This window comes from Pinus tabuliformis, chromosome 1_1 (assembly GCF_031772625.1).
Source record: "Pinus tabuliformis cultivar Carrire ecotype Pingquan chromosome 1_1, CPIR1, whole genome shotgun sequence".
NCBI classification, from domain to species: domain Eukaryota; kingdom Viridiplantae; phylum Streptophyta; class Pinopsida; order Pinales; family Pinaceae; genus Pinus; species Pinus tabuliformis.
In genome coordinates this window covers 795,931,486-795,944,157 of record NC_142297.1, presented here as the reverse complement: position 1 = coordinate 795,944,157, position 12,672 = coordinate 795,931,486, and the positions used below count along the sequence as shown (strand labels likewise).

The 12,672-nt window shown below is 39.6% G+C and overlaps 1 protein-coding gene across 1 annotated transcript in view; it reads right to left on the bottom strand.

Annotated features, from left to right (window-relative positions):
* Positions 1–436: 436 nt before the first annotated feature.
* Positions 437–12,672, bottom strand: part of LOC149216394 (uncharacterized) — a 60,000-nt gene continuing 47,764 nt past the window's right edge. The window contains exons 3-4 of the mRNA XM_089389936.1: positions 743–777; positions 437–581 (exon numbers count right to left, since the gene is read on the bottom strand). Coding sequence (XP_089246062.1) covers positions 437–581; positions 743–777 — 180 coding nt within the window. The remainder of the gene's footprint in view (positions 582–742; positions 778–12,672) is intronic.

Genomic DNA, 12,672 nt, shown 5'->3' with positions numbered 1-12,672 from the left:
GAGTCAATGAAAACTGGCTGGGCAGGCATAAAAGACATAAAAAAATTCATTTTTTTGGTATTTTTCAAATGTTTAATGGAGTTTAAGGATTCCAAACTGTTTAATGCAGTTTAAGTCACATATGTTTTAATATGGAATCGAAATCTGCCATATATCTATTATCACTGTTGACTATTCAAGTGTGAAGGGAGCTGAGTTTTGCTGTATGTGTTTCCTCATTCCACAATTATTTCAGATCGTGTCCATTGTTGGAGTGACATGGTTATGCACTGATTTTCTGAGCTGAAGAGTGAAAGCGCTGATATCACTATCATTGTTGAAGATACCAGTGGTCAATCCCTTTGAAATAAGCCCAGGTTCTTCATATCTGTTTAATGTACAGATCTTATAACTTCAGACACCTTCGGATTGTTAACATTCATAACATTATTGATGCCTAATCAAGTTGAAAAACGTTTGTTCTAACAATCTGTTTACTGGTAATTGTCGAAATTTTGGAATTCAGGAACTCAGAAAATTCCACCTCTTTCCCATAATTTCCCTGAATCTTAACCTTAAGAATTTTCAGTCTTGGGGCTGCACTATGAAATAGGAAAAAAAACAGTCAAAACAGCAGACACTATTCCATCTCTTAACAACCCCAATTAGCAAGGCAATCAAGAGAAAATACATCAAGTGTATGCCAACATGTATCAGCACTATAAGGCATTCTTATCATGCATAAAACAGATCTGAAAATCACTTCATGACTGCAGAAATAACAGCAGTAAATCTGCCCTATATTTGCCAAGATTAACGTTAAATGATAAATCATATATATCAGTCTAGACTCTATATATAAGGTATCGTCCAAATTACAATTGAAATGTCAAACGATGCCCTGGATGAGGGCCTACTCTTGCACTCAACAGAATACCTAAGAGACTCAAAGTTACAAAACAAATTAATGCAAAAAGGACCTAAACAGTACTATGCTGCTGGTTATAAGGCCTAAAATCTGCAGTTAATATAACTTTTCCTCAAGCCCTACTACACATGTCCGAGCCCTAAACACTTTACTTGAGTCTTGACTCTTCAATGCAAATGATTATCCACAGTCAAGCATAAGTCCTGTAGTTCATTGTTAGTGGATGTCGAGTTCTTTGGAGCAGGTCTGTAATAAAATTCTGGGTGTGCAATTGAAAAGGAATCCCAACCGAATCACAAGGGAAAAAGGAAGAGAACAGATCTTAAGGATAAAAATTTAAAATAACCCTAGACTCAAGGTAAAACAACACCAACGGATCAAAAATACAATAAAGTTCTGAAATTATACTCAAAGAATTACCCAAACAAATTCCATTGGAAATTTGGAACACACAAAGGAATACAAATTGAAACCCTTACCTTGACACCTAGAGCTACTGTATATTTTTTTCACTGTTCTGATGATGATGATCCAGACTCCAGAGATTGGTCAAGATGATCTTGGCTCCTCTGGCAATAGCTACTAGCCAGTAGTAGTGTAGCTGCTAGCAGTGTTGCAGTAGTACTAGTATTGGACTTTGGTCACCATCACAATTTACTTTTGTTGTAGAGGCCATTTCTAGCCTCCTTGGTTATTTGTATTTTGTTTTGAGTCTTTGATCATGTATGACAGTTGACTATGTATTGCCATTGGGTACCATTTTGATATAATGGATTGGTTCATGAGCCTACTTTGATCATATGTTGTCTTCCATCTATATTATAATGCTGTGTGTTTGGACTTTGGAAACATGAATGAAAATCTTTAAAATTATGTTTAAAATATTTAAAATTATGTTTTTTTATAAAAAAAATAAATATTTAATGTATTTTTTACAACGACCGAGTCATTGAAATCGACTAGGCCGAGTCATTATCGAGTCGGAGTCGGAGTCAGAGTCGATCCTCGGCCGAGTCGGAGTCGTAAAACACTGGGTAACATAGATGGTATCTTGTTTTGTTTGCTCTAGAGTGAGTGCATAGGACAACAAATCCCAACTCTTCTCCTCCATATTTCTGTCTGTCTGGTAAATCCCGAAAGGAAGGGGTGTTTTATGACTCAGGCACATTTTGATCCAAAGACTTTGGAAGATATTAGCTCTACCTGCCAAGTGTTTGGGCATAACATGAAGTCCCTTTCTCCACAATTGTTCAATGCTCTGGGAATTTGTCACATGAATCAATTTAGCTAGTTGGAACTTTTAATTACATTTATTTCCATCCTTGTACATTTGTTATCACTGACACTGTCAACGCCTCTATATAGATTATGTAAAATGATTAGAGCACAGATACGGATCGAGCTAAAGAATAATTGTACAAACTTGCAAGAATTGAAAAAGAAAATTGGAAATGAGAATGAATTTGATTACTCAATATTAGTTTGAGAATCAATACATAAAGCAACTAAGTTAAGCTTAGTTCTATATGCAATAACTATGAATAATTAAAGTTAAGTGTGCTTTATGTTATGTTAATGTGCACATGCACCACATGCAAGAACTAGAGTTGAACTGAAGCTAATTAAGGCTAACTAGGTGAATGTACGACAACACCCCCACTTAAGCAAAACTTAGGTGAGTGTGATGCAAAATGAATGAGTCCTAACAACAAGGCCATTTTAGGTACCCATTTAAAATGCGTGAAAAAAAGGAAAAAGGGAAAACCCCTTGGGAAGAAAACACCCCTCAAAATATAATGCAAAAATAGAGAAAAGAAAATTGTTAGGAAGTTGTGTCCTTCACCCCGAGACAATCTTGTAGAAATTGAAACTTCTGCTTAGTGAATGTCTTGGTGAAGATGTCAGCAGTTTGCTCAGAACTGGGACAATACTGCAGATTGATGATCCCAACATGAATCAATTCTCTAATGAAGTGCATGTGGATCTCGATATGTTTGGTCCATTGTCTCTACATTGGATCTCTGCAAAACTTTAGCGTACTTTGATTATCACACCATATGATAGTCAGACAATTGACACTGATACCAAGCTCAGAAAGAAAATGTTGTAGCCAAATGGCCTGAATAGTGCATTGATTGCTCCTTTGTACTTGGTCTCTATTGATAATAAAGCAATGGCAACCTGCTTCTTGCTTTACCAACAAATTGAGTTGGATCCCAAACTAAGTACATAACCAAAGGTGGACTTGCAATCAATGTTGTCACCAACCCAATCTAAATTTGTGAACCCACTGGGATCCAAAGAACAGTTTGTTGCATAATGAATCCCATAGGAAATTGTCCCTTGGACATATCGAAGGATGCGCATTGCAACTTTCCAGTGTAACTCATGTGGCTCCTGCATGTATCTGGAAACTACTACGGCATATGAGATATCAGGGCACGAGTGAGTGAGATAAAGAAGACTTCCCACAAGCTGACGGTACAATGTGCAACCAACCATTGGTGTGTCTTTGCCATTCTCAAGTGTTATCCCTGATAAGAAAGGTGTGGCTGATAGCTTTCAGTCACTAGCTAGCAATCACTCATGTGAAATCGTGCAAAAGATATCTAGCATACTTTGGTTGAAAAATGGTAATCCCATAACCACTCTGATTGATCTTTAGTCAAAGGAAGAAATTTAGCAAGCCCATGTATGTCATAGAAAACTGCTTATGCGATGCAGTTTTAATCTCAGCAATGACAGGAGTTGAACTACCTGTTATCAAAAGATCATCTATGTAGAGTACTATGCTCAACAAGGAGTCGATTTTCTTCAAAAAATAAACATTGGAATCATATTTGTAGCGTACAAAATTTTGAGATAACTAATAGGAATCCATCTTTGCATACCACGCTCTAGGTGTTTGCTTGAGGCCATAGAGAGACTTCTTTAGTTTGCATACCAAAGATGAATTTTGCACATATCCCTGTGGCTGCTCCATGTAGATTTCCTCCTCGAAATCACCATGAAGAAAGGCATTCTTCACATCCATATGGTGCACCTCCCATCCTCTTGCTGCTGCAATGGAGAGAGCTAGCCGAATGGAATCCATTTTTTCCACTGGAGCAAAAGTATCATCATACTCAACACCATGTACCTGCTGAAAACCTTTTGCCACCAACCATGCTTTATATCAACTAACTTGGCCATCTGTTAATTTCTTGGTTTGGTAAACCCACTTACACCTCACGAGTGTGAAAATTCCTTAAACCGGGAATCCCTACTGCAACACTAATGATATTTCTTCTACTTGTTAGATTTATATGAACAAGTTATTCATAGTTTCCTACGGCAAAAATCGAAATACATACACTGCAGCCTACACCATTTAAGTAATATGCCAAAACAAGAAATTGAACAATAGAGAAAGATACAACACAAATGACACTTGTTTTTGGACAAATGTCCCTGGAAAAAAACAACGGGAAAACTGGTGCAACAGATCTGAGAGTTTTTATTATCAAGCTGAAGCATTTCTGAATACAACTTCTGGATGCCTTCCTGGCAATCCAGTTACAGAGAATATCACTCGGCAGAAGAAATTAGTGAGATTACCTCACTCTACACTGCAAGTCTCGGCTGATCCGACAGTTGAACCAATGAGTCCTCCGCTACTTCTGCGTTGCCCCTACGTCAGCGTCTAAGGCCCTGCATCATCTTAACTGAGAATCGATCTGCCTTCAGAAGCCTTTTCCAGCCCTCCCGACTTAGAAACGTCAGCCTCCTCAGCAAACTCAGACTTCTATGCTGGAGGCCACTGCCCTGCTCTGCGTGGGGCATACGTGAGCCCTTTCTAGCTCTGTGTCACCCTCTTTGGCCTTTGCGTTGCCTCCTCTATGTATCTCTCTACCTCTCTGCTGAGTATTCTTCGCTCCAGAGAAGATCCTCCAACCAAAACTCTCTCTGCCCCTCTATGTGATCACTACAAATCACTGAGTTGCCTCTAGCTTCAGCAATTCGATCTGACTGATCAACTTCCTGTGTGTCTTCCAAACGACCCTTAAGCTTAAATAATCTCTCCGTTGACATTCAACGACTCATATTATAAGTTAATCAATAGCTAAAATCATTTCTATTTGATCATCATCTTCTTCTAGAAGTTACACCCATAGTTAGATTAATACCCATTAATTATTTTAATTTCTTAAGTTTAGACTTAGGGTCCTATTAAAAATAATTAATTATTTTAATAACATTATCTCTGGGTGGAATTTCCCAAAACGCTTTCTGGGTTCTTTGGAATACATGTGCCCAAGTCTCCCTACAAATTTTAGACTTAGAGCACATCTGATGCTACCATAAATCAACAACAAGTTTACGATGGACGGTAGCGGAACTAGATCCCAAGTTTGGTTCTCAATGAGAGAGTTGTATTCCTCATCAATAGTTGCTTCCCATTCAGGATGTCGAACTACTTTTGTAAGTTTGTGGATCAGACGCATGCATCATATAAGCGTGCATGGGCATGCATGGCTCCATAGCTAAGAGTGCTTGTGGATCTTCCTCAAACTGAGGTATAGTGGCAGGATCATCTAGGATATCACTCATGCTACGCTATTTTTGTGTTGAAGGTGGTCGAGAATCTTTTGAACTACAAACCCCCCGGACAGGGGGGGCTGCCGCCCCCCCTGTGACCCCCCCGCTGCGCAATCGGCGCAACGAAGGGGGGCTACCGCCCCCCTCTAACCCCCCGTTTAACTACGTAGGTTAGTCGTGGAAAGAATATAACACAACCCAACAATCTCCCACTTGTTGTTTTCTTTCCACAGGGGGCCACAGGAGAGCTTAGTCATTTTTCCAGCCCTGAAACACCCATTGTTTCTCTACACCAAGAGAACTTCTCAGAGCTCACAGATTTTGTCAATGCATCTGCAGTATTCTTCAAAGTGTCCACCTTTACCAGCAACACCTTTTTGTCTTCTATCATATCCCTCACAAAGTGATACTGAACATCAATGTGCTTTGTCTTTGAATGATAAGCAGGGTTCTTTGCCAAGAAAATTGCACTTTGGCTGTCACAGTCTATTCTTATAGCTCCTTGTACTAACCCCATACTTGAACACAATCTCTGCAACCAAACTGCTTCCTTGCTTGCATGAGTGGCTGCCATGTATTTTGCCTCTGTAGTTGATAGTGCCACTACAGATTGTTTCTTACTCATCCAACTGACTGCACCTCCAAATAGGTTAAACACATACCCACTTGTAGATCTTCTCTGATCCAGATCTCCAGCCCAGTGTGCATCAACATAAACCATGAATATCCAACACTCTGTCCAATCCTGGTCTTCCTTGGTAGCACAAACCATAATCACTAGTGCCACGCAAATACCTGAAAACCCGCTTCACTGATGTCCAGTGCTCCTTCCCAGGTTTTGACATAAACCTGCTCAATACTCCCACTACATGTGCAATGTCTGGTCTAGTACAGACCATTGCATACATCAGGCTACCGACTGCACTTGCATATGGAACACGGGACATGTCCTCTTCCTCTTCTTGTGTCTTGGGACATTGTTCAGCAGATAACCTCACACCTACAGGAATAGGAACCTTCACCGATTTACTATCCTGCATATTAAACCTCTGCAGTATTGTCTCGACATACTTCCTCTGGTTTAACCAGAGCTTCCTCTTTGCCCGATCTCTTTTAATTTCCATGCCCAAAATATAGTTTGCAGCACCAAGATCTTTCATGTCAAATTTGGAGGACAATTGGGTCTTCAATTCCTGGATAATTTCTTTGTCATTTCCAACCAGCAACATATCATCCACATACAAGACCAGATAAATAACACGGTCACCAATTAATTTAAAATACACACAATGATCTGCTTTGCTTCTGGTGAAGCCAAGTCCCCGTATAAATGTATCAAATTTCTGATACCACATCCTTGGTGACTGTTTTAACCCATACAGAGACTTCTTTAACTTGCATACCAGTTCTTTCTTACCCTTCACCGCAAAGCCTTCAGGTTGCCTCATGTAGATTTCCTCTTCCAAATCCCCGTGAAGAAATGCTGTCTTCACATCCATCTGTTCTACCTCAAAATCAAAAGCAGCAACAACAGATAAAAGTAATCTAATAGAAGCTACCTTGGCAACAGGAGAAAAAATATCACCAAAATCAATTCCCGGCACCTGGGAATAACCTTTTGCTACCAACCGAGCTTTGTATTTCTCCACCTTTCCTTCTGCATTAGTCTTCTTCTTGAACACCCATTTGCTGCCAATAGGTTTCCTTCCAGCCGGCAACTCTACCAGATCCCAAGCCTCATTTTTGTGCAAAGATGCCATTTCATCAACCATGGCCTCTTTCCAGAGTTTTCCATCCTCTGAATCCACTGCTTCCTTCACAGTTCTGGGATCATCATCAGTAACAGACAAAGCAAAATTTGAACTGAAAGCAGATGGACTATACCTTTCTGGCTGCCTTCTTTCTCGACCTGATCTTCTCACAGCCGGAGTTTGTGGCTCTTCATCTTCTGATTCCTCCTCTGCTGTAGAGTCTGATTCTTCCTCCTTTGGCTCAAACTCTATCTTCTCGGGTTCCTTTGGTTGGACTTCAGATTGAATAACATCTTTTACCTCTCTGAACACCACATCTCGGCTGTACACAACCTTCCGTGTGACTGGGTTCCAAAGCTTATAACCCTTTAAACCATCCTTATACCCAATAAAGATGCACTTTTCAGATTTACTATCCAACTTGGTTCGTTTCTCCTTTGGAACATGTACATATGCATCACATCCAAATACCCTCAGATGTGAAAGAGAAGGTTTCTTACCAGTCCATACTTCTTGTGGAGTCTTATCCTCCAACGCTGATGAGGGTGATCTGTTGATCAGGTAACGTGCAGTATCCACCGCCTCTGCGCAGAATTCATGTCCTAACCCGGCACCACTGAGCATGCTTCTTGCCCTTTCCATCAACGTCTTGTTCATTCTTTCTGCGACCCCATTTTGCTGAGGTGTATATGGAGTAGTCTTCTGCTGTGCTATACCACACTTCTTAAAAAATTCTTCAAATTCCTTGCTGCAAAATTCTCCACCATTATCTGTCCTCAGCACCTTTATCTTCTTCTCTGTCTGATTTTCCACCAGAGCCTTAAATTCTTTAAACCTGTCAAAGACTTCAGATTTCTTCTTAAGGAAATATATCCATGTATTCCTTGAGAAGTCATCTATGAATGATACATAGTACACAGACTTACCCAGTGATGGAACCTTCACAGGTCCAAACACATCACTGTGCACAAGCTCTAATATCTGTTTCGTCCTCTTACCACCAGAGGGGAAACTCACTCGATTCTGCTTCCCATACACACAATTTTCACAGAAATCAAAATCCAGAGAGCTATCATTCATACCTTCTACCATACCTTTACCATGAAGTATTCGAAGGCCCTTCTCTCCAATATGTCCAAGCCTTTGATGCCACAACATGGTCTTCTCTCCAGAGACCACTAGATTTTCTACTCCATTTTCAGGAACCATAGAACTATTGCACCCATCAACAACAGTGCTACCTTGCAGTTTGTACAGAGTTCCAGTCCGAACTCCCCGCATCAATATCAGTGCTCCTCGAACCATCTTGCAGGTATCTTTCTCGAACACCGTCTTTACACCTGCATCATCCAACTTGCTTACAGAAATCAGATTTCTGGCCAATGCAGGAATATGTAGAACACCCGGAAGTGTTCTAACCCTTCCACCTTGCAACTTCAACTTTACTTTTCCCCGACCAATGATTCTAGCCTTCCTATCATCTCCTAAGAAGACATCACCACCATCGTATTTCTCATACTCGCAGAACCACTCTCTATGGGGAGTGAAGTGAAAGGATGCACCTGAGTCAATCAACCATGCCTCATGATCTACATGTGTACTTGAAGAAGCCAAGTACACATCCCCACCTTCATCTGAGGTGGTTTTCGCCTCTGCAGAAGGAGCATCATCAGATCCCTTTCCTTTATCAGGAGCTTTAGATTTACAATCCCTTCTGAAGTGCCCTTCCTTTCCGCATTTCCAGCACACCACCTTTGTAGATTTTCCTGGAGATTTAGATCTCCCTCTAGATTTAGATCTCCCACTCGATGACTTATTTTTGTTTTTGTTCTGGGACCGTCCTCGTACAGACAAGGCATCACCATTCTGGTTGTACATATTCTTCCGTCTCATCTCCTCTGTCAGCAAGGCTGAGACTATTTCATCAAACTGCAAAGCAGTTGCATTGCTACCTATTGCAATAACCAGACTATCCCACGAATCTGGTAGAGAACACAATAGACTGATGCACTTATCTTCATCTGAAATTTTAATATCAACAGATAATAATTGACTTACCACAGTATTAAATGCATTCAGATGCTCTGTCACCGAGTCTCCATCTTTCATCCTCAGGTTATACAGCTTTTTCCGCAGGAACAATTTATTCACCAGAGACTTAGATTGGTATAAAGTCCCTAACTTGACCCACAAAGCCTTTGCCGTAGCTTCCCCTGATACATTCAGCAATACTGAATCTGAGACACACAATCGTATTGTGCTCTTTGCCTTCTGATCCAATTTCTTTCATTCTTCATCGGTCACTCCCGATGGTTTAGTATCCGGATCTACCGCGATCCACTGATCTTTATCGACCAACAGATCCTCCATCTTGAGTTTCCACAACTCAAAACTCTGACCATTGAACTTCTCAATCTCGATCTTTCCACTGCTCGCCATCTTCTTTCACCGCCAGAATCGATCTCGCAGATCTCCCACTGAACAGGGTCTACCACAGGCCCGAGTGAAACCCCTCAGCAACAAAGGCGTCCCCTTGAAGCCAAAACAGCTTTGATACCAAATGTAGGTTTTAACCCTGTACAGAAATTACCTGCATACGAATTCTTAAACAAAGAAAATAAACAATGCGAGAGCATAACCCATAAAACACATATGCACAGAGATTTTTCCCTGGATCCCAAAATCGGGACTACCAGCTTGATTTTTCATTATGTTCCTTTCAATGTTACAATACATATTTATACATGCCGAAGCATCCAATACCATGGACCGAAAAACCATTGCGTCCAATACCATGTGCGAAAAACATGCACAAAACCATAGGTAGGTTCGCCCAACCTAATATAGGGTCCAAAAAAAAATTTCCCGGGGCGCTGCCCCGGACCCCGTAGAGGGGGGCTACCCGCCCCCCTCAAACCCCCCGGACAGGGGGGGCTGCCGCCCCCCCGCTGCGCAATCGGTGCAACGAAGGGGGGCTACCGCCCCCCTCTAACCCCCCGTTTAACTACGTAGGTTAGTCGTGGAAACAATATAACACAACCCAACAGTCCAACAGGTGTCATAGGCAAAGGCTCATCTAGATTATAATTTTGATCTAAAGTATCATTTATATACTCATCAATTAATGGTGAGGGCAACTTTGTAACATGTTCATCTGGTGGTGCATGCAAAGCATCTTCTTCAAACTTTACACTCCTTTCAATAAAGAGCTCTTCAGTGTTGATATCAAGTAATTTGTACCCTTTGAATTCATCAGAATATCCAACAAAAATGCATGCCTTACTTTGAGGCTCCAAAGCCTTTCTCTTCTTTGTAGGAATGTCAGCCCATACTCGAGATCTGAAAATGCGGAAATGACCGACTTTGGGTTGCATGCTAGTCCAATCCTCAAAATGTGTTTTTCCAATAACAAATTTATGAGGAGATCTATTATGGATGTATGAGGCACAATTGATAGCTTCATGCCACAATTTTGATCTATTGTCCATTTCTTTCAAAAATCTAGTCTTCCTTTCGGCCACCCTGTTTTGCTGATTATGGATATGTAATGACCCACCTACAATTACTAACAAAATGTGAATATTAGCACGCATACGGGGCATCCATATGATAGCTACATATGCATGACCCGCATGTATATACATACCGACTAATATTGGAAAATATCTAAGATTAAGTTAATAAATCAATTATCAAAGTAAATTCTAACATATCAAAATATAATAAATATATCAAGTTGGGTACTTGATATGTATATCACCCTTTGGTTTAATCATCTGACTTTCTCGATGATCCACTACTTTTAAACACTGCCATTCTGTCAAGCTTGCTCTAACTAGTTTCAGTACAGCATGTAACTAGGAATGTAGCGGTGAAGAAATTCCCTGATGTTTAGTTCTTGAGACATCTGTGGTTGGATAATATTGTAAAAGCACCTTCTTTGAAAAATAAAATAAAAAAGGAAGCATATTTCATCTTTTAGCGTATGCCCAAGAGGGACATGATATGTTTAAAATGATCGCATTTATGTCATCTATGTTTGCTTGGATAATAATTATTTTGTTTTAGTATAGAGTCTTGGTTGTGTGCAATTGCCGGAATACTTGCTCCTTACTTCGAATAAAGAGTATGATATGCATTAATTTCTTTCAGTGTTTTCCGATATAAATTGGATGTATCAGTTGTTCTTTATTGATGCAATTAACATGCAGATTTTAACTCACTATATGTTACAACTTGCAAATTGCTTTCAACATGTTAGATTGACCTGACTTGGCGTAATACATTTAGGATCTTGTAAGTGCAGCATATAATTTATTTAGTTATTTGTTAACTGATTGTTTATCTTGCTGTCTGAGATTCTTTGGAGATAAGTAGTTGTGATTAGAAAGGATTTGTGCAGAAATGTCATGGCTTTGAAATTCGAACGTTTTTGTTTGGATGATATGATTCCTTCAAACAAAACAGTTGGTGAGCAGCTTGATATTGTGCAAAGTCGTCTTCAACAAATATACCATTGGAATTTGAAAAGAATGAGTCTTGCCAAACTAGACCTTTCTAAATTCTGATCAGGCAGTTATCATTCAAGCACAATAAGGTTTGTGCAAAGTAACCCTTAGAGACGTATTTGTCATAGAAACAATATTTGGATATTCTTGCTTATTGTGGAACTGGCAATAGGATTTGTACCCTTGATTTTTGGCAGCCAAACTCCTATGTGCTACCATTGAATTTAACCACAGAAATGCTGTGAATGTGGTAGGATGGTGCTCATCTCAGGAATTTGTGCTTTTTTCTGCAAGATATGACCTTAAATTACTTGTTTGCCATCTTAGATGTCCCGAAAAACCTCTATACAAGCTTCAGGGACACGTGGATCTAAAGCTTATGAAATGTTCTGGAATTTACGCGCCTGCTAAGAAAGCTTCTAAATAGAATGGCTTTTTAAAAATTGAAAACAAAAATAGTGTGAATATGTCTTTTCACTAGAAACAATATTCGGATATTCTTGCTTATTGTGGAACTGGCAATAGGATTTGTACCCTTGATTTTTGGCAGCCAAACTCCTATGTGCTATATAATTTAAGTTACAAACTATATTTGTTTAAATAAATAAAATAATTATTTAATTTAATTAAAATTACAAAGTAAATTATGTTAATTAAATATCTAAATGAAGTTAAGCTTAAGTAAACTAATCAAATAAGACCTACATAGCCTATCCTCTAAAAACAAAAACAAAAAAGAAAACCTACTCAATCAAATCTATATAAGGTTCAAAAGCATGCAAAGCTCCATGCAACCAGGACAAAGACACTGAGACGAAAAAGAGGAGAAAGACAGTGATTCAAAGAAATAAAAAGGGAGGGGTACGGCTGAGAGGAGAAAAATTATAGTAGAGAGCCATAAAGAGAGGATAGTGAACCCTTAATTGTT